Below are 22979 nucleotides of genomic sequence, written 5' to 3'. Positions count from 1 at the left end.
TAGGTTCACGACGGGACCATTTTCATTTTTTGGACATTTTGCGACCCACTTTTAAAAACATTTTTGGCCACTCTATGGTTAATATGGGACCATTTTGGTTTTTGGTAGCATTTCTGGCCTTCAAAAGTGCTTTTCGACCATTTTGAGCCCAATTCGGAACCATCTATTATTTGGGCCGATAACGTATTGTAGCCATTTTAGGCTCATTACGGGACTGTTTTTATTTTTGGACTAAGAACTTTTTTTTTTTGAGATTTTAGCTTACGACATTTAATTTTGAGATTTTCTAACCCCTTAAAGCATTTTTTGGCCAGTGCTTTATATATAACTAGCTGACCCGACAAACTTCGTATTGCCACAAATTAACCTGTGTTGTACATAAATCATGAATCTCGGATGATCTTTATCACTTCTCGAGTTTTGCAAGTCCCCCAGTGGGCGGCGCTTCCGACGGCGGGTCACCGGCAACACTCGCGACCGGCTCGTCCTGAATGATCTAGTGTTACTATACATAGTTTTTGTGGTCTTGTTATTGATTAATGTTTTATGGAAGAGTCTCGAATTTCTCGAGTTGGATTAGTTTTTGAGTTTCGCCAAAATTTCTGTTTTATTTGTATGAGAGTCCATATCCCCCTACCACAGGGGTGAGAGGTCTCTAACTATCATAAAATAAATTCAAGACTCAAAAATCTCCTACATGCTAAATTTGGTTCCATTTGCTTGATTAGTACTCAAATTATAAGGAAATTTGTATTTCATTTGTATGGAAGCCCACCCTCTTAAAAGGGAAAGGGGTCGTAATACACCACAGAAAAAAAATTCTGCCATCTAAAACTCTCACATGCCAAATTTGGTTCCATTTACTTGATTAGTTCTAAAGTTATGAGCAAATTTGTATTTCGTTTGAATGGGAGCCCCCCCCCCCTCCTAAAAAGGTAAGAAGTCCTAATTCATCATGGGAAAAATGGTTGCCTCCAAAAACACCCACATGCCAAATGTTGTTCTATTTGCTTGATTAGTTCTCGAGTTAGGAGGAAATTTGTATTTCATTTGTACAGGAGCCCCCCCTCTTAGAGTGGGGAGGGGTCCTAATTCACCGTAGAAAATTTTCTTGCCCTCGAAAACCTTCACATGCCAAAGTTGGTTCCATTTGCTTGATTAGTTCTCGAGTTATGGGGAAATTTGTATTTCATTTGTATTGGAGCCCCCCCTCCTAATGTGGGAAGAGGTCCTAATTCATCACAGAAAAAATTCTTGCCTCCAAAAACACCTACATGCCAAATTTGGTTCCATTTGCTGGATTAGTTCTCGAGTTATGAGGAAATTTGTATCTCGTTTGTACAGGACCCCCCCTCCTAAAGTGGGGAGGGGTCCCAATTCATCATTCAAAAAAAAATTGTCTCCAAAAACACACACATGCCAAATTTGGTTCAATTCGCTTGATTAGTTCTCGAGTTATGAGGAAATTTGTATTTCATTTGTACAGGAGCCCCTCCTCTTAAAGTGGGGAGGGGTCCTAATTCACCATAGAAAATTTTCTTGCTCTCGAAAACCTTCACATGCCAAATTTGGTTGCATTTGCTTGATTAGTTCTCGAGTTATGAGGAAATTTGTATGGAAGTCCCCCCTCTTAAAGGGGAGAGGAGTTATAATTCCTCTTATAAAGAGGGGAGGGGTCTCAATTCACCATAGAATAAATTCTTGTCACCAAAAAAAACACCCACATGCCAAATGTTGTTCTATTTGCTTGATTAGTTCTCGAGTTATGAGGAAATTTGTATTTCATTTGTATAGGAGCCCCCCCTCCTAAAGTGGGGAGAGGTTCTTATTCATCATAGAAAACATTCTTGCCTCCAAAAACACCTACATGCCAAATTTGGTTCCATTTGCTGGATTAGCTCTCGAGTTATAAGGAAATTTGTATTTCGTTTGTATAGGAGCCCCCCCCCCCTCTTAAAGTGGGGAGGGGTCCCAATTCATAATAGAAAAAAATTTTGTCTTCAAAAACACACACATGCCAAATTTGGTTCCATTTGCTTGATTAGTTCTCGAGTTATGAGGAAATTGGTATTTCATTTGTACAGGAGCCCCCCCTCTTAAAGTGAGGAGGGGTCCTAATTCAACATAGAAAATTTTCTTGCCCTCGAAAACCTTCACATGCCAAATTTGGTTCCATTTGCTTGATTAGTTCTCGAGTTATGAGGAAATTGGTATGGAAACCCCCCCTCTTAAAGGGGAGAGGAGTTATAATTCCCCTTATAAAGAGGGGAGGGGTCTCAAATTACCCTAGAATAAATTCTTGTCACCGAAAACACCCACATGCCAAATTTGGTTCTATTTGCTTAATTAGTTCTCGAATTATGCAGAAATTTGTGTTTCATTTGTATGGGAGCCCCCCCTCTTAGTGGGGGGAGGGGTCTCTAACCATCACTAAAACCTTTCCTGGCCCTAAAAACCTCTACATGCAAATTTTCACGCCGATTGGTTCAGTAGTTTTTGATTCTATAAGGAACACAAAACAGACAGACAGACAGACAGACAGACAGACAGACAGACAGACAGAAATCCTTCTTTATAGGTATAGAAGATATATATATATCCGTATACGGAACCATTTTTTTATTTTGGTTATTTTTCGGCTTTGAAATCAATTTTCGGTCATTTTATGCTTTATTCGAGACCATTTCTATTTTGTGGCCATTTCTGGATTTTAAAGGCAAGGCATTTTTAAGTTTACTACGAAACGAAACCATTTACATTTTTCATTTCAAACTGATTTTAAGCTTGATTGAGGATCATTATTCAGTTTGGCCTTCGGAAGTGATTTCGGTCATTTTGGGCTTAATTTGGAATCATTTTTTAGTTTGGCCTCAGGAGCGGTTTTCGGCGAATATTTGTTTCTTACTGACTATTTTTATTTTGGCTTTTTCTGGCCAGTGTAAGTGTTTTTCGGCCAGTTTAAACTTTATTCGGAATGATTTGGCCGTTTTGGGTCCTAATATTTTTCTCTTAATTATAAATAAATTTTGACCCTCTCTGAATTTGAGATGCGAATTTGGCCGTTTTAAGCTTAAGTCGGGACCATTTTTGTATTAGACTTTAACAAATTGTTTTATTAAATAAAGTTTTTAAAAACATTTTTGGTTATTTATGCCTATTTTTTGATGGAATGATCGAAACTAGATGTGAGATTAATTAACATAGGGTGTCGTGTGCTGATAGTTTAATTGTCAAAACACTTGGGCGCAAACCGAGAGCGTGTGGGTTAGAGTCCCACTCAGCAATTGAACTGCGCAATATATTTTTGGCTCCACATCGAAGTTTCGCAGTATCATTCAGTCAACCATTCTTCCTCACCAAACGCATCTCCATCTTTTCTAAAAAAAAACCATTTATGCTTAATTGGAAACCGTTTTTGGCCCTTAGAAACATTTTCGGTTTCGGTTTTAGATTACTTTGGGATCATTTTATATTTTGCTCATTTCTGACCTTAAAAAAGCGTTTGTTTTGGCCATTTTAACCTTAATTCGCGATCATTTTTATAGCGGCCCTTTCCGGCATTTTGAAGTGTTTTTCAGTTGTATTAAACTTACTCGAGGCCATTTTCATTTTGACCATTTCTAGCCTTCAGAATTGTTTTTCAGCGATTTTATACTTAATTCGATACCATTTGTGCTTTTGAACATCTCTCGCGAAACTTTTCAAGAGTATGAAATGGGGAAGGCAAATGAGGAGCGTCCAATATAGCTCTAGCTATCCCAAGCCCCTATCTAGCACCTCCACGTGGCCATACCCGGTAATGCTCTATTAAGTAGCCAAGCTGGGAGGTGCGATACTGGGTGGTTCCCGGCTGCCTGATCTCAAAATCGAGGTTTTGGGCAGACGGCGGAGCCACACGACCTTGTTAATAGGTAAGCATAAAATAAGTTATTTTAATTATTTTTTTCGTTTTAGCTTATGAAGCACCTCCTGCTAAATAAAACTTTGGCCAATACGAGTGTTAATACTGCATGTGGATATTGGATACCAAAAGAAAAAATTAAATTAATTATTAGAAGCACTTATGGAAACTAAAAGGACGTAATTCTATTCCATTCGAAGGACTGCTGGTGAGATTGTTCTATTTTTACTCATATATACCACATTTCATAAATAAACTAGAATCGGGAAGAGGGAGGGACCATCAGAGCACTTGCTTCAAGCGGTGGGCCTAGGGAGAGTGAAACGGTCTACTTTCTAGGGTTAATCTTGGCCCGATTAACAACACATCGTGGATAATGAGCGGGCTCTTCTCCCCACCTGCTGGAGTCATTCTGCATTAAGACGGTTTATTCAACGATTGACTCAGGCGACTTAGCCCTTGGAAGCAGATTCTCTAAATCCCTGGTACGTGTAAGTGATGTTGCTTATCGACCAATTTCCTTTTGGCCCTTCATACAAAAGGTGAGAAGCATGACCAATCGTTGAATATCTTCAACTCTTTTTGACATGATAGGCTCATTGCTATGAACGGATGTTCTGCTAAGGCAGGTGGTAGTACCATATATTCATATATTCATTTCTCGCGAAACTTTTCAAAAGGACCTAAGTAACATTGCGAGACTCTCTTTGGTGTCCCTCTCTTCTGATTATTGCGGCAACATAAATGCATTTTTACCAAAGTATTCTTAACAAATAGTTAGCTTGTGATGTCAGCAACTGATTCATGCAAAGCTGATGTATTAAAGTGCCTTTACATCGCTGTGATAAGCGAAAGAGAAGGGACCCGAAGAAAATCGCTCATTGCTACTTAGGTCCTTCTGAAAAGTTACTGCCATTTATGCTTAATTTGGGACCAATTTGGTTCTTAGAAGCATATTCGGCCTTTTTAATATTGATACGGGATCATATCTTGACCACTTCAGGCATTTTAAGCTTGTTACGGGACCATTTTCATTTTGGGCACTCTTCGCCTTTAAAAACAGTTTTCGGTCATTTGAAGCTTAATGCAGATTAAATATTTCGACCGTTTCTGGGCAATTGATGCGGTTTCGGTCATTTTAATTTCAGCCTTTTCTGGCCTTTAGCTGCATTTTTCGGCCATTTTATAATACTGAATTCGAGGCCGTTTTTGATCTTTATAAAAGCATTTTCCAGTTTACTACGGGACTTTTTTTTAATTAGAGTGGTTTTAACCCAGAGGGTCATTCACCACTTACGATAGCATTTATATTTTTGAGCACAAACTTTGATTTTAAGCTTGATTGAGGGTCATTTTTCAGTATGGCCATTTGTGGCCGTTATAGGCGTTTTCGATCATTTCGAGCTTAGGTCGAGATTGGGACCTTTTATGAGAAGCATGTTCTTGCGATTTTTAATTTATCACTGGTCATTTTTTAATTTGGCCTTTAGCTTCATTTTTTGGCCATTTTATGCTGAATTCAAGGTCTTTTTTTGGTCATTTCTGGCCTGTAGAAGCATTTTTCGGCAATTTCAAGTTTACTACGGGACCATTTATATTTTTGAGTTTAAACTGATTTTAAACTTTATTAAAGCCATTTCTGACCTCTAGAAGCGTTTTCGGTAATTTTGAGCTCAAGTCGAGACCATTTTTAATCTTTGATTGATTTTAGGCGAATTTTAGATTTAATTTTGGACCATTTCTGGCCATTTATGCTTAATTTAAAACTATTTTGGGCTTTTAGAAGCGTTTTCAACCGTTTGTAGATTGTTTCGGCATCATTTTTGATTGCGCTCATTTCTAACGTTTGTTTTGAGGTGTGATTTCTGACCTTTTGAAGGGTATTTTAGTTAGTCATTTTTCACTGATTTTACGCTTAATTCAATACCATTTTTACTTTAGCAATTTCTAGTCTTCAAACGAATTTTTAAAAGCGGGGTTTCGAGCAACTTCTAAACACGATTCGGGATTATTTTTATTGTGACAATTTTTGACATGCAAGGGTTTTTCAGCAATTTAAAATTTAATTCGGATCAACTTCTACTTAAACTTTGGCAAAGAATTTTGGGCCATTTTAGACTTAATTAGGATCACATGTTATTTTGGTCTTCAGCAGTGTTTTCGCTTATTTTACGCTTACAGGACCATTTTTATTTTGAACTTTAGAAGCGGTTTGCGGCCAGTTGAAGCTTAACTCGAAAACATTTTATTCTGGTTTGTAAACGCACGTTTTGGACATATTAAATTTATTACGAAACCATTTTTATTTTGGATTTTAGAAATGTTTTTGGACTTTCGCGTTACATTGGAATATTTTAAATCCGAAGTCCTGTAACGTTTTGGTAAAACACTCTACATGTAAATGTAAGGGACCGTAAGTAAAGCTTCGATGGATTTTTAAATTATTAATTTGGAACGCAAGATTTCAGAATTTGCAAAATCTCTGCACAAACATAGTTTTCATGGACTTAGGGACGAAAACAGTATTTGATAAATTCCAGGTCTCCTACCTGTATTACCAGAAAGTTCTATTTCGGCAAATTTTACGATTTTCATGGGCATCGCTAATTTCAAAAATTCATACTTCATGAATTAAGCATTGTACAAAAAACATTTATTCAGTAAAAATATTAGCAAATTTTTCAAGTAATTCAGGTCAAATATAATTTGTAAAATGTTTTCCATAGAATTCTCCGTGAAAATCTCGCGGTGAAAGCCGTACTTTCGGGATTCAACGTACAATAGAAAAAGTAAGAATTTTGTTCTAATTGAACTAGTGATATATTAACGATTATTAAAAATATGGGTAAAACTTCGTACCTATTTCCGCCAAAAATAAATAAATTATGGGTAAGTTATACAATTGGGATATAATAGGAAACAATAAAAACACACAAATACCTGAATAAACTTAAAAATAATGCTGCTTGCCACTTTTGTTTCGAAACTGGACGGCTATACACTGCTTCTATGTCATCTCACTGCCAGACAGCAAACTCACATCACGTCAAAACCAATTTTTTCTCACCGAAAAAAAAAATAACAAAAATGAAAATCGCCCTCTACTCTAAAAGAAAACCATGGATAAAATCAAATTATCTGAATTTGAATCTGCATTTCTCTCGTTTCTCTGCGTTTTCTGCTCGTTTGATTGTCGCTCCTATTTATAAAGTAGTTGTAAAAATACTCAAAAAAATAATTACCCTATACATTTCTGGCTAGTGTTTTGATTCCATTTCAACGATTCACACCCTAACTGGGTGACTGACGCCGGTTCGAGACGATAGACTACACTTCAGTTCGGCGTGCAGACTCTTTCTAGTTTGTAATCTGTTTTGTGTTCTTGCGACCACGGTACACACCAATCGATACCGTTGTTAAATACTTCAAAAATTAAAAAAAAATCATAACATTCATTCGAGTCCACGCCGCCCCACCTGCTCTGTGTGGGTGGGTGGATGGGTGGCTCTCCTAACTACGAGAATGTTGTTGTTGTTTGTTTGTTTGTTTTTTGTTTGTTTGTTAGAAACCTATCCGACTAATTTTAATACTACAACCTACTAAACCAGTGTCGCGAACGCTTGTGAGCTGCTGTCCGCGTTCTTGCCCTTACGGCCGTACTGTCCGATGAAGGAACCATCCTCATTCATACCTTCTACAAAAAAGCAAACGAGAAAAAGAAAAAGAAGGAAACGCAAAAGAAAAAACAATGGAAAAAAAATCGAATTTAGAATCCACTGAAAAAGATACTGCTGCATAAAATGGAATAACGTTCATTAATCGCTGGTTACGAAATTTTTGTACAAAACCAAGTGATTAAAGAAATCGTTATTGCGAAACTTAAAGCACTTAAAAACTAGCTTACAACTAAAAGTGTGTAACTGAAGTTTAGTCATTCGACAAAAAAAGGAGGAAAAAAGAACAACAAAAGAAGAGCGCTGAAGCTTAAGTATTTTGGTTGGTTTTGAGTGTGTAAATAAAGAAAAGCAGCAAAAGTTACGAAAAAAGAAAAAAAAAACGGCCGCCAAAACACTCTTCAATCATTGCTATTCTATAGAATGAAACACAAAAAGAAAGTGGGAGGAGCAGTTATCGGCTGGACCTTGGGATAAAAGCTGGCTGCTGGCGTTGGATAACCCAAACATGTGCCTATAAACTACTCGTAAAACAAAGAAAAAACAGGAACTCATAACTCATAAGTATTTTACTTAAACTAAAGATGTAGGTCCTGCCGGCACTGGCAGTGGCAACTTGTGGGCGCTCGTTGACTATCACACACTTATTGTGTGTGCGGACAGAAAGAAAAGGATAAACGAACAGGACGAATGGGTCTGGGGGGGTTTTTTCTGATATAATTGATGATTGAACGGGAAGGAAAAGAATGCGGGGGTCTCATTTACCTGTATCACCTTCACCATATTCCGCCATGGAATCAGTATCACTTTCCGGTGCGACTTTTTGCGAGCTCAGTGACTGTCGACCCTGGCTTTTATTGTCCAAGCTGTAATCACGTAAAACACTAAACTCTTTTTTGTATCCTTTGTCCGGACGGAGCCGCTCGTGGCTATTGCTTTCGAAGCCAATAAATTTCCAAAATTAAGAAACTCAAAATAAAGATGCCCTCGGGTGGTCCCCCCGTCACCGTCTTGGAATATTTGATATTTTTGTTTGCTTGTGGCTCGTCCGGATTTGTTGATATATTATAATGTTTGGTATTTGTGAGAAAAAAAGGGGATGATTGGTTTTGTTTTTCAATGCGACGCGATTTGGAGGTCGGGCGCGATAAGAATTAGTGGATGGCGAAAACCACACACGCACGATCGAAGCGAAACGAGAGAAGAAAATGTGTTTGTGGAGCGGTGCCTTTCGACTTTGAAGAAAGAGACATATCTGATCTGAATGTAGGGAAAATATAATTATTTACAGTCGAAAATTAATGTGTGGGTGGAGACGGGTGATGAATTTTTGTTTGTTTGTTTTAATCTAAGTGGAAACATATTATGTACACTATGACTTGAACGACGGTCGACCCTTTCTCGGTGAGGCACAAATATCTACTAACTTGTTATTTTTTTGTTACGATTGCAAATCAAATTAATAGCTTGTGTGCTGCAGAAAAAAAGAACTCCTTTTTTTGTTGGTATTAAACGTCCGTCCAACCGAAAGTGATAACATATGCCATAACGGAAGTTTTTGTATATTATTCGTTATCAAACCTACGTAAGTAACCGTAACCAGATTCGTCTATTGTATTGTTAGCAGTCTTAATAGTTACATGACTGTTAAAATTTACGTTTCATGCAATGGAAATATTATTAGCCCACGAAAAACATAACGTATTGACAGTTCGAAGAAACTTAATCCTACTAATTGTACCTTTTCGACGTAAAGTGCTAATTGTTCATGTAAAGTTTACGTGGAGGAAACTTATCAGCAGAACACTTTTAACCAAGATAAAAACATACATTTTAGATGCATCTACAGCATTTGCCTGTATGATACAGTATGTATCCCAGCTGACATACTACTGTTTAAATCGTTTAAATAGGGGAACTGTGGGTAAGACGAACAGGGTGGGTAAGACGGACAGGTGGTTGATTCTACCAGTTAAGCATTAAAATTCGTAAATGTTTTGATGGGCATCCAACCATCTTCCTATCTCATGATGTCTGAACGTTTCCATCATCATTTAAAACTTTCCAATTTTGATAAAGTACAAAAAAACTAAAAATTGGACAAGATTCTGCGTTTGGATGTAACTTTTTTTTCCATCGGAATTAAGATTTTTGAGTGGTTTAGTTCCAAAATGTTGCCCATAGCATGAAGAATTTCGATTTAATACCTTTTCAAGTAACGTCTCCATTCAAATAATACGTAATACGGAAGGCTGGCAAATGAGTGAACATGTGCAAATATATCACCTCTGTTTTCTAACTCCTATCTCTACCTCCACGAGGTGCCGGCTGGGGTACGGTAGCCAAAGTTGCGCACCTGGTGGTACGCAACCTTGGTTGTCGTATGCAGACAGAGAAGGTGGAACACTCGCCGTGTGGTTTCCGGCTACCTAATCATGCAGTTCGGCGCAGGTTTTTCGGAGGGCGCGGCTGCGGGGTGTGGGCACACCGGAAGAGAGTTATTTTCTCAGCTGGCTTAGCACAGAGAGAGAGAGACTCTAAATCGGTCTGTTTTACACAATCTGCAGTTAGGCCCTTTGGCGGTTGGTGCCGAATTGTACGTTTGGGCAAAAATTGAGCCACGGGACCTGATCCTGCCGGGAGTCGGCAAATCAGGAGCCCCTAAGTCAAGGTCTACCTCCGTGCCGATGACTGAATGGCTGGAGGGGTGAAAACATGCCAGTCGCGAACGGAGTGCTTTGGGCATCTGGCCCCTACTGTGCCATGCGGGGCTCTGGTACGGTCGATCTTTGTTGTCCCTTGCGTTTCGTGGGAACAGCATATTAGTCCTGCCCAATTTCCCTTATGGGTTTTACGCCAAGTGCGTTCTGGCCAATATAATTGGCTTCGCTTACAATTTGCTGTCTGATCTGTGTTGGAGATTGTTTGTGCATATACTCCGCTAGTCAAATAGTTAGAGTCGCACAAATAAATCTTCAACACAAACGGGCAGCAAATTTGTATTTATGCGAAAAACTTTTTAATGGCTCTGTCACCATCGCATTGGTCCAGGAGCCATATTTTCGCAAGGGGTACTTTCATTCGACGGATATTGGAAACCAGAACTTTGCTGTTTTCAGCAAAACTGGTATGACAAATCCTCGTTTGATGCCCAGGGCATGCATATTGTTGCATAGGTCAATAAGTGCATGCCTTATCTCTGAGTTGACTACTCGAGATATTTGTGCAGTCACAGTAGAACTCGTCGTGGATGATGTCCATAGGCGCTATGTCTACTGTTCTGCATACTTACCACACGATGAACCGTCTCCCAGCGACGATTTCAGAAATGTGGTGAGATACTGCCAATCTAATGGGCTTCCGCTCATTGTAGGCAGTGATGCCAATGCCCATCACATCATTTGGGGCAGCTCGGATATCAATCCGAGAGGCTCTGATTTGATGGAATATTTGAGTAGTACCAACCTTGGAATACTCAACATTGGCAATTGTCCAACTTTCATACGAGCTGGTAGAGAGGAAGTGTTAGATATAACACTCTGCTCTAACAGGATCAGTCATGAGTTGGCACAATGGCATGTTTCAAATGAGACACCAATATCTGATCATTGCTTTATATATTTTGATCATTTGGGTGTCTCCTTGAACGCTGCAACCTTTCGCAATCCGAGATTTTCTGACTGGGAACTCTTTGAGGAGGAACTGGCGACGAAATTTCAAGGATTCGAACCGACGATTGAGTCATCGATCGACTTGGATGTGGCTGTAGATGTCACAACATCTTTTATTGCGGAATCTTTTGAAGTAGCTTGCCCGCTAAAAACTATTAAAACGACTAGAGGAACACCGTGGTGGAACTCTCATCTCGCGGAACTAAAGAAACGATGCAGGAGAGCCTGGAATAGACGTCGGAGGGATGGCGTGGAGCCTTTCAAGCAGGCCCGGAAAGCCTATGCAAAGGCTCTACGGTCTTCAGCACGCACGAGCTGGCACAGGTTCTGTAGCAACGTTTCCAGTTTCGGCGAGGCAAGTCGACTTAATAAAATACTGTCAAAATCGAAAGATTATCAGGTTAATAACATTCGAAGTTCGAACGGTGAATACTGTTCGAATGACAATGAAATCCTGGAATGTCTCTTTTATAGTCACTTTCCGGGCTGTGTGGAACCTGAAGTTCGAAACGATCCAGAAATCGTTTTAGGTGGCTTAGACTCATGGGCTTTTGCTCGGAGACTTGTCACAACTGAAGCGATTGAGTGGGCCGTGAACAGCTTCTCTCCATACAAATCTCCTGGAAGAGATGGAATATACCCTATTCTACTGCAGAAAGGATTCAAGTACTTCAAACACATTCTGAGAAGGATGTTTGTGTGTAGTATTGCTATTGGGTACATCCCAACTCAATGGCGTGAAATAACCATTAAGTTCATTCCTAAAGGTGGACGCGCGACATACGAGCAAGCAAAAAGTTTTAGACCAATCAGTCTAACGTCATTCTTGCTTAAATCACTTGAGCGGATTGTTGATCACCACATCCGCGAAACAAGCTTAGTAGAAGTTCCTCTTCATTCAGCACAACATGCTTATCAAAGTGGCAAATCTACAACCACTTTATTACATGATGTGGTGGATAAAATTGAGGTTGCTTTTTCACAAAAGGAATCTTGCTTAGGAACTTTTTTGGATATTGAAGGCGCGTTTGATAACGTATCTTTCGCTTCCATTTTGGAGGCTGCTCGTTATCATAATGTGCCTTCAATAATCATAAAGTGGATAGAACAAATGCTTAGTAACCGATTGCTTTTTTCGTCCTTACGGCAAGCAAGCATTTGGAAGCAAAGTGTTTGTGGATGTCCACAAGGTGGCGTTCTCTCGCCTCTTTTATGGAACCTTGTGGCGGACGGCCTATTGAGGAAACTCAATGGTCTAGGCTATCCGTCATATGGTTTTGCGGATGACTATCTCATCCTAGTAGTTGGAAAGTGCATAAGCACATTATTTGACTTAATGCAGCAGGCACTACGTGTCGTAGAAACGTGGTGCCGAGAAACTGCACTTTCGGTAAATCCGAGCAAAACATCTATCGTCTTATTTTCAAGACGTAGAAATACCAATGGAGCTCGCGCTCTGCGCTTTTACGATTCGGATGTTGATGTTGTGAACGAAGTGAAGTACGTGGGGTTGATTCTCAACTCCAAGCTTGACTGGTCCACAAATATTGACTTCCGAATTAAAAAAGCGTGCATGGCCTTTGGGCAATGTAGACGAGCAATTGGCAACTCTTGGGGGCTTAAACCCAAATACATACACTGGTTATACACGGTCGTTGTCAGACCAATACTGGCGTATGGTTGTCTTGTATGGTGGCAGAGAGGGGAAGTTGTGACTGTCCAGACAAAGCTAAACCATCTTCAAAGGATGTGTTTAATGGCAATGTCTGGTGCATTTACTACAACTCCTACTGCCGCCCTAGAAGCTATTTTCAATATTAAACCTCTACACTTCCACCTGAAGCAAGAGGCACTAATATGTGCTTATCGACTACACGCGATTGGCCTTTGGCAGTCTGTGGACGGTTCCACTGGTCATACTCGATTGTGGTCGCAAATTGTTGCTGAGGACAAGTTTGCCCTTGCTCCTAGCGATGTAACGCTCATGCGTACTTTCCCGTATAGGACTTTCTCAAGTGACTTTCCTCCTAGAGAGGATTGGATGTCAGGCTACATGGAAAGGAAAATTTCCGACCATGTAGTCTGTTATACCGATGGTTCCTTGTACGAAGGTCGCGCGGGTGCTGGTGTTTACTGCCGTGAGCTAGAATTGGAGGAATCCTATTCGTTGGGTAGTTACTGCACCGTTTTTCAAGCTGAAATCTTTGCAATTATGTGCGGAGCTCAGTTTGCACTTCAGAAAGAACTGATAGGCAAGATTATCTACTTCTGTTCTGACAGTCAAGCCGCTATAAAAGCCCTTTGTGCGGCTAATTCTAAATCTAAAACAGTCATCGCCTGCCACACCCAATTAGAAGAACTAAGCATTCTAAATGCCGTTCATCTGGTTTGGGTTCCTGGCCATTCTGGTATAACCGGAAATGAATGGGCTGATGAACTAGCAAGATCTGGAGCAGAAAAGTCGGTTTTCGGACCGGAACCTGCTTTACCAATTGCGGCATGTTGGATAAAACAAAAGATTCGATCTTGGTTTTCATCTGAACATGTACGTTATTGGGAAAATCTTGAAACTTGTCGTCAAACGAAAAGTTTCATTGTTAAGCCTTGTGAGAAGGTTGCGAAATTTCTTTTGCAACACTCAAAGGTAAATTGCAGTATTCTTGTCAGATCACTGACTGGTCACTGCAGGCTAAATTATCATATGGCTACGATTCAGCGAGCTGAATCGTTTCATTGTAATTTATGTGAATCCGACTACGGTACACCATATCACGTAATTTGCAACTGTCCTGCAGTAGCACAATTGCGTCATAGGATCTTTGGATCCTACGTCTTAAATGAATCGGATTTTAGGAAACTAAAATTACGAGACATTTTGATGTTCCTTACCGAAAGCGGTATTGAGCTATAAGCTCTTATTTATCATGAGTATACCCCCCAGGGGGTGTACTTTTGATAAGTTAACTACCAAGGATTGCAGTATCCCTTCGGGGGTACAAAAATCTCTCGGTATATATATGTTTGTGTTTGTCCAAATTCCTCATCCACCCCTTCCTATTCCTCCTGTTTTCCTTCCCGTCCTCATCAGGTAAATGATGACACGGGCAAGATGGGCAAGGCACAAATCTTCCACATGATTGTGAGGAACGTGCTGCTCGAGCCAAAGATGCTGATACCTGATAAGATTTTTGAGTGGTTTAGTTCCAAAATGTTGCCCATAGCATGAAGAATTTCGATTTAATACCTTTTCAAGTAACGTCTCCATTCAAATAATACGTAATTTCATTTGCGTATAAAAAATTGTGAACGCTTTAAAAAAATGTATAATGATGGGGTGAAATGGACAACTGCTAGTGTGGGTAAGATGGTCAGTGAACATATTATGTTAAAATTGTTGATTTTGCTTCTTAGTGATATCTCATGCATATAAATGAAAATTTAACCGGCAAACGTGAACTTCAAACAAATCAGTAGCGGCCAGGCATGAAACAGTTTTTGGAATGCTTGTTCATATTGCCGCTGCCAAACAACTTTCTATTGGCTGCCTCTAGTGGGAGGGGGTGGACTGCCCCCCTCATTTTTTGCACGCTACACCACCATATTTTACGTATTCAATTTGTTAAGGGTTAAAAATAATAATATGCGCTCAGTTGGGGCGATTCATAATACCTGTCCATCTTACCCCCACACATTGTCCGTTTCACCCGCAGCACTAAAAAAGTTCACTTTTTCGGACCATTTTTAAAACTCAAAATACACATTGAAAAACATTTTTTGTTAAATATTTTACTAGCTCCTTTTGAAAACAATATGTTGAACTGAAGTAAACTGTATTTAGGTTTTATAAATCATAAGTTCTCTGTATTATATTAGCTGTTCTTCTTAACCTGTTCGTCTTACCCACAGTTCCCCTACGGGTTTCTTTTGAATCAGATCTTTTCAAAATATAACCAACAAATGGCTTGAATAGGGGGCCTACTTTATGATCTTTTCTATTCATAATCTACATCAACGACATAATGCTATGCTATAGCATAACTAATTTAGTTTTTAGGAAACCAAAAAATAAGGCAGTTTATTTTACGATTTTCATCAAAATAAATTTGATATAAACCCACTGAACAAATTTTTATATAACTCAGACAGCATTTTTGGGAAGTATTGTAGGTATACTTTTCGCGAAGAAAACTAATTTCAAAAGTCATCGTTGGCTAATGGAAGGTTAATAACAAAAATGCTCTATCCAGAATACAGTGTATTTAGTGGTTTTAACGCATCATAACTGGTAATTTCGAAATCAGAGACAAAATGTCAAATGAAGGTTGTACTCACGAAAGCATTAGGTAAGCGTTTTCAGGCGTTTGAGAAAAAATTAAAGTAATGCTCTGTATCTAATAAGATCAGAATCAGAAAATACCGATCCATTATCAGGATCTGAAATCAGACCCTTCCATTGTGGTGAGAGAGCTGTTTTGATAAGCGAAATTAGGCAGAAAACCCCTGAATATGTAAAAAGCAAAGCCTTGGGCTTTCTAAGACTTGACCCTTCTTTATCGACAGATTCCACAGCCTGCTATTAGAGTACAGGCAAATTACAAGGCTAGTGCAATAATCCTACTGACTCAATCTAGCAGCATCGCCTAACCGGGAATCGAACATACGACGACTAGCTTGTTACACCAGCATCGTACTTCAAAAATAACTGATGGTTCCCCTGAATATGTATTTACACTTAATATTTATGCAATTAAGTACGAGTGTGCAATTTTCCATAAAGACAATGTTCGGCCATATGGTTCAAGACAGGCCCAAAAGCACTTACGGGGAAGTTTTAGTTCATTTGGTATCACAGTTTGGTTATGAGATCATTGCTTACGCCGACGACCTTGTACTTATCGTCAGAGGAAAGTTTGACGCAGTATTGTCAAGTCGCTTGCAAGGAGCTCTAAACACCACCATGTTATGGTGCTCACAAGAGGGACTTAATGTGGTGGGGTTACCAAAACAGTCGTTATACCATTCACTAGGCGAAGGAAACATACCAATACTCCCCCTATACTGAATGGTGTCAGACTGGGGTTTAGTAATGAAGTCAAACACCTCGGAATAATTCTCGATAAAAAACTGAACTGGGCTGCGCACCTAGATTATGTTGTTAAGAAAGCAACTTCGGCTATCTGCGCATGCAGGTCACTGTTTGGCAAAACCTGGGGATTGAAACCTCAACTAGCCTTTTGGTCATATACTACTATTGCACGGCGTAGGATAACCTACGCTGCAGTCGTATGGGTGACAGCCCAAGCCAAACTAAACAAAGTTCAGCGCCTGGCCTGTCTTACAGTTACCATTGCCAGGCGTACAACACCTACTGCAGCCATGGAGGCAATGCTACGCTTACTGCTTTTGCATCTTCATGTGAAGAAGGAAGCAGAGTTCGGCGCACTACGGTTGCAAAGGAGTAAAACTATACTCGAAGGTGACCAAATCGGTTCATCTTCGCATACTTCGGGAGTTCAATCTGACACTCTTAGTAACTTCAGTCTCTGACTGCATGGAAGCAAGGCCCAATATGGACGTTCCATATGAGGTGATTGTAACAGATCGCTCAATGTGGAATAATGGAGGGCCCGATCTTCCATCTGGAACTATCTGCTTTTTTACAGATGGTTCAAAAATGGGGGCCTGCACAGGCTCCGGAGTCTACGGATAGGGCATCAGGGAAACTATCTCATTAGGAAAGTGGCCTACCGTTTATCAAGCAGAAGTATATGCAATATACATCTGTGCAACAATATGCTTGAAACGAAAGTACAGGCATGCGAAAATCAGTATCTTCAGGGACAGCCAAGCAGCACTACTGGCACTCAAGTCCGCCAAATGCGTATCCAAATTAGTTTGGGAGTGCAGCACAGCATTGAGGGAACTCTCCCGCCAAAACAGAGTTTTATTACTTTGGGTGCCCGGTCACTGCGGAATCGAGGGCAATGAATTTGCTGACAGCCTAGCAAGACAAGGATCTGCTCAGCAGTTTATTGGTCCTGAACCGTTTCTGGGTACCTCCACATCCGCCGTGAAAGGCGAACTTATGACATGGAAAAGCTAGAAATAGCATCCCGTTGGAATCAAACACAGGATTGTAGACAAGCCAAACGGTTTATCTACCCAAACCCTGCAGTAGCTAAAAAACCACTCCATTTAACTCGTAGTGAACTACGCATAATCACGGGACTCCTAACAGGACACAGCCTCGCTCTTTATCATTTAAAGAATATCGGCAAGGTATCATCCGACACCTGCCGCTTGTGTAACTCTGAACCTGAAAGTTCAGCACTTCTTAGAAGTTTACTTCTTACTCCATATCAGGTATGGAGCCTAAATCCCAAAACGGTCATTGGCTTTATAAACCATGTAGTACCGAATTGGGGCACAGGATTACAACTATCCCGCTCAACTCCATCAATGGGTATGAGCGGTCCGTAAACTGTGTACAGCAATCGGGGCCTGCCACAAAAGACGATCATTAAGACTGTCGCAGTGGCCTTTTAACCCAATGCCCTTCGGGCTAAAAAAAACACCCCCCATTACTGAGCCAGATAAAATAAAGCGGATAGCATTTAAATATTCGCCGTAATTGTATAGCATTTCACCGAAAAACCGTACGCGGAATGTACCATTTCACGGAAAACCTTTTCACGGAAAAAGTACCCTTTCGCAGGGGTGCTTCTCTCCTTACTCGCTATCGCTCGTTCGGACCCAACTGAAGGAAAATAATAGAGGTCAGTCAGAGGCCCCCCGCAGTGGCCGGCGTTTCCGACGGCGAGTCGCTGGCAACACTGGCGGCCTTTGGCCGTCTCGCCCTGAATCATCTAGTGTTACTATAGATAGTTTTTGGTGGGCTTGTTATTGGCTAATGTTTTATGGAAGAGTCTGAAATTTCTCGAGTTTGGTTGGTTTTTGAATTACGCAAAAATTTCTGCAAAAAATCGCAAATTTTCACGCCGATTGGTTCAGTAGTTTGCTAGTCTATGAGGAACATACAGACATGCAGACAGATAGAAATTCATTTTTATAGATATAGATTTTGCCAGATGTCGGTCTTGACATGCAGGGATGCAGGCCTCATCAGTCTGTTTCGGATCGCTCTCAGTCGGAGCCGAAATACATATCTTGCAGAATAATTTGCAAATTGCTCACCGAACTCACAGAAAGTGCAGAACAATTCCGTAATTGGTTCATTGGATCTACATGCAGTTCGATGAAATTGCGTTTATAGTAACCCCATCCGTAAAGGTACATCCGTTTGCGCAAGTTATTGCTAAGAGGGATGTCCTTCGCAGTTAGTAAACTGCCTAGGAAACCAAACACAAATTGCAGTTCTCCAGCAGTGGACGAACTAGGGTGCAATACGAGGATTTAAGACAGAGTGGACACCTTTAAAGTTTCGCGCCCAATCTCGATGATAAATCCAAGCCGCCATCGTGACTTAGGTTATGCTTACACCATTTAGCTTTGTTCTCTCTGCACCATTTAGCATATAAATTGAGGAAATCCAAACAGGCGGAACAGTCAAAGATGATCATTGGAGATCGTCATAATGCAAAAATAAAACAATGATAATGGTTCCATTTTGCTACCTAGAAGAACTTAAAGTTTTCTCGAAAAAACTCCAATAGATTAGTGCAGATAATTCGATCAGAGTGGAGATTTATAAACCGGAAATATGCACGATTGCTTTCAAATGTCGAGGAATTTCCTTTGTCCGAAAGCCTATTGTATCTTTTTGAGTTAGAAATTGGTTTAAAAGGTAGTATGTATAATTCCTGGATCAAATTGGATCGAAATATCGTGCATGAATACCCCAAAAAGGGTTACTTATAATTATTTACAGTCACCTTCAGAGAGTTATAATCAGTGTTGGAAGCCCACACTCGTGGGATCTAATGTTCTCACAAGCGCGTATTCGTTCTTACGAACACGCAGGCATGAGCATCCCTTTCGGACTCTCGCTTTTATTTATTTATGCACTGCGACGAGTTTTTGAGTGTGTAACAACCACGGTCGTCGCTTTCGGCCGTCATTGCAAAATCTGGATCTCACGTGCCGCTAGCCCACACAGTTGTTTGCCTCGTGAGCGGCTATACAATAAGAGAAGACACTGTGCGTTCGCGAGTGTGTAGGTAGCAGAATATCTGCACACAGCAACAGCGGCTGTTTTTCGTACGCTTGCGTCAGTGGCGTAAGCGTTGGGTGTTATGCTTCTCATACTTGCACACGTTAGAATGGGCATCGTTTGCTTCTCGATCGATTTGCGACATTGGTTATAATATTGTGTTTACGTTTTTTTAGACGTATTTTTTTGATTTCGCAGAAAAAAAATTATCTCACAGCTGGTTTTCCAGAAATCTCGCATGTCCAATTTCAATGGGTTTAGACAAAAGAGCACAGTAAATTAAAAAAGTTTTCATCACTGGTACTGGTTTTACAAGAAAATTTTGAAATATGTTTTATTTTCATACCATCACTGTGAACAGTACCAGTACCCGGGAGTTTGCTGCAACCAGCACTGCATTTTTTTGCTATAATTGCTATTGAGTGAGTGATGTGCTTATCACATTTTATGCATGCAAGTGTGTATTGGGTTTATCCTTCCTTCAATGTTTGTTCTAATTTATCCACCTCGTTCTTCACACCAGAATTGTCTCCAGTTACAGTTGTCTCGAACTTTTTATTGTAAAGCAGTTTTCAGCGGGGTAATATAGAATTTAACGCGAAGGAAGGATAATGAGGGGCCTGTGTTCAAATCCATGCTGAGGTCACTTGGGTCAAAGTCAAAGCAGACTCGGGAACCTTGCCACTACACAGCTCTCCTCTTCCAAATATGTTAGCATATTCTACGATAAAGTGGTACTCAGATAGTAAACGTTTTGTTGGCAGGGGAATTTGACATCGTTTATTTTCGTGCTTCGCTCGTTGCAAAACGATAGTCTTCTCAACGGTTACTGGATGAAACACAGATTTTCAATAGATCTCATTGATTGTCGATTTACCTTTACCTTCTAAAAATGCTCGAAAGTGGTATCTTTAAAACGAAAAAGTATTTTGCGGGAGAACACAAATTGTAAGTCCTAGAAAATTTATATTAAGCCAAAGGTAAAAACGTAACGATGAAATTTACTCTTCACGTTTCTTATATTTTTGAGCTAATAGAACATTTCTCAAAACAGAAAACACAGCCTAATTTTTTCGAATTTTCTGAATTTGTCTTCCAGAAAACTTTAGTTTTTAGCTAAAGCACTTTTTATATTTCAATAAAAAATCCGACTACGAAATCAACACGAAAGTTTGTCATTACGCGTAAAAAAGTTTTTCTAATGGAGGCAGCGAGCCATTTTATAAATATATTAAACGCAAGTCAGAAATTTCGAATCATCATACATAATACTCCCATTAAACTATATAGCTCAACAGAAACACTCTCAAATTATGCTGCTCCCTGGTGTCTAGGTTTGACCCAAATTTCCGTAACAATATTACAATTCCCACCGACGGGAACCTCTGAGTAACAAGAGGTTCTTTGCGATCTTGGCCCTTCTGAATATAGCATGAACAATCAGCACTACCACAGATGAAAAGCTACGTCCTAATAAAAAAACAGAGGGAAGTACCCAACCAAACACCACCAGGAGAAAGGGTCGCCGCCATCGTAGTGAGGGCTGCTGTCGTAGGCAGGCAGGCAGGGTAACTCCACAAATACCGAACCGAACTAGCGCGCGGTCAAAACTTGGCCACAGTTGAGATAATTAGGTGAAAAGAAGATGAGTATGATAAGACAGAGAGAGCGAGATACTATCTACAAGTCTATTAGTGGCGATAATGCGAGACAGACAGACGGAGATGTACGGACGGATAGAGACGAGGGAACACACACTTAGAGGGTGCGGTGGCATGGAAAACAATAGCATGGACCGGAGTGAATGTAATAAATGTGAATATACATGTAATGAGTAGAAAAGTTGGTTAGAAATATTTTGTGTTATCCAATAAAATTCAGTGTTTAAAAATGTATGAATCTACACCTCTTACCACCAGCTAGCTACTAGCGATCGGTTCGTTCAGAACACCTACACGATAATGGAATTAGCTAAGAAATTTGGACTTCATTAACAACAGATCCGGGGAAGGGGTGAAATGAGGTTTGGGACTAAAACAACCGAAATAATTAATGTCTAATAATTGATTATGATTATGATTATGCTCAACGACACGGGGAGAACGGATGTGGGACGGCATGCAATCAACTGAAACTTATAGCCTAATTAAGGCGGGAGGAAATTGGATGGGCAGATAAAACCGAAACGGGAACTAACCATACTTAGCCTTCGTAGTACATATCACATAAATGTTGTTGTTGGCGTGCAATATTTACTTGTGCTGACTGTTGAATTGACCTTTTACCGGAGAAAAGCTTACCCATTCTTCTGCAGCAGTGCTTATGATAGGTACTTTAACGATAGTGTTATGGTTGTGTGGCTGGCAAGTACATTAATACCGCCCGTTTAAGGGTGGCTGGTGATAGAATGTAGCACTCTCGAAGGCAAAAGCGGAATCTAATCTACGTTAACACGCATTGTGGTGGGTGGAATGGGGAAAAGGTGGTGGGTGAAGGTTTAATGGAAAGCCGGAGCTGAACATCGAAATCGAAACACACCAGACAGGTACATAGGTCACGTACCTACTAACTAGAAGGAACGGGTTAGGATAACGCGCACTCACACACTGTCACACACGTTTAATAATAATCGAACACTGATGCGGGGGCGAGGGTGAGTGAAATGTTATTTTAGATTGAAATAATGTTGTTTTGCGAAAAGATAACCAGACCCATTGAAAGTTAAGCTGAGCTTTGCTCAGTTTAACTTCCCAGAGTCAACCCGATGTTCCAGATACCGTGTGGTTAGTTTAGTAGCAAAAAGGAGTCAAGGCACTGCTGTTGAACACTTCAAAAAAAGGGAGAAGAGAACGGAAGAGAGAGCGCGCGCGATTTTTTTTTGTCCAAAGGGTGAAAAAATGTGAGCATGCAGCAACGGAGCGGCTACTTACGGTTGGGAGTATTCGGGGAAGCCGCCCTCTTCGGTGTAATCGTTCCGACCGTTCGCCAGCTCGCGATCGTGCACGTCATACTTGCCACCTCGGTTGCGTTTGATAATGCAAATGATGATCAGCAGCAGAATTAGGAAGGCAATCGCCAGCATCATTCCAATGAACCAACCGGCTGTGGCCACATTCTCGTTGGGCACTTTGATGGGACCCTCTGCAAGGAAAAAAAGAAGCTTAGCACCACAATCAGAAGATCAGTTCAGAAAAACCATGATTTTACCGATTCCGTAGGTGTCAACCTCCTGCGAGAGTGACTCCGTCTGATAGCCGCCGTCGATGGATACAACGCGGAACTCGTAGTTGCTGTCCGGATCCAGTCCGTGAACAGTGTGGTGGTTCTCGTACAGGACCGGGTCCGTCGTGATCCACTGGCTTTCGCCCTTGATGCGGTACTTAATCAGGAAATGCGAGCCCGGTTTGCCCTCCAAGTTGGGCTGCCAGATGACCTTGATATCGGCGCGGCCATTGTCGTTCGGTTGTCGCTCCCACGCGAAGTAGGGCTGATCGGGCGGTATCGCAATTCCACTGGCAGTCTTCTGCTCGATGTAATAGCTGAAAAACGAATCCAAAACATGA

General features: G+C 40.5%; 1 protein-coding gene across 6 annotated transcripts in view; it reads right to left on the bottom strand.

Annotated features, from left to right (window-relative positions):
- LOC128732895 (neuroglian) overlaps positions 1 to 22979 on the bottom strand; it is a 127667-nt gene that overhangs the window by 4844 nt on the left and 99844 nt on the right. For 5 of the 6 annotated variants that reach the window (XM_053826327.1, XM_053826326.1, XM_053826328.1 and 2 more), the window contains exons 7-10: positions 22624 to 22955; positions 22347 to 22557; positions 8341 to 8441; positions 6842 to 7595 (exon numbers count right to left, since the gene is read on the bottom strand). In XM_053826327.1, the coding sequence (XP_053682302.1) occupies positions 7501 to 7595; positions 8341 to 8441; positions 22347 to 22557; positions 22624 to 22955 (739 nt within the window). In that variant the 3' untranslated portion in view covers positions 6842 to 7500. The remainder of the gene's footprint in view (positions 1 to 6841; positions 7596 to 8340; positions 8442 to 22346; positions 22558 to 22623; positions 22956 to 22979) is intronic. The other variant, XM_053826332.1, reaches the window with a different exon arrangement.

The sequence above is a fragment of the Sabethes cyaneus genome, chromosome 1, assembly GCF_943734655.1.
Source record: "Sabethes cyaneus chromosome 1, idSabCyanKW18_F2, whole genome shotgun sequence".
Lineage (NCBI taxonomy): Eukaryota > Metazoa > Arthropoda > Insecta > Diptera > Culicidae > Sabethes > Sabethes cyaneus.
This window is presented reverse-complemented; position numbering and strand designations above follow the sequence as displayed.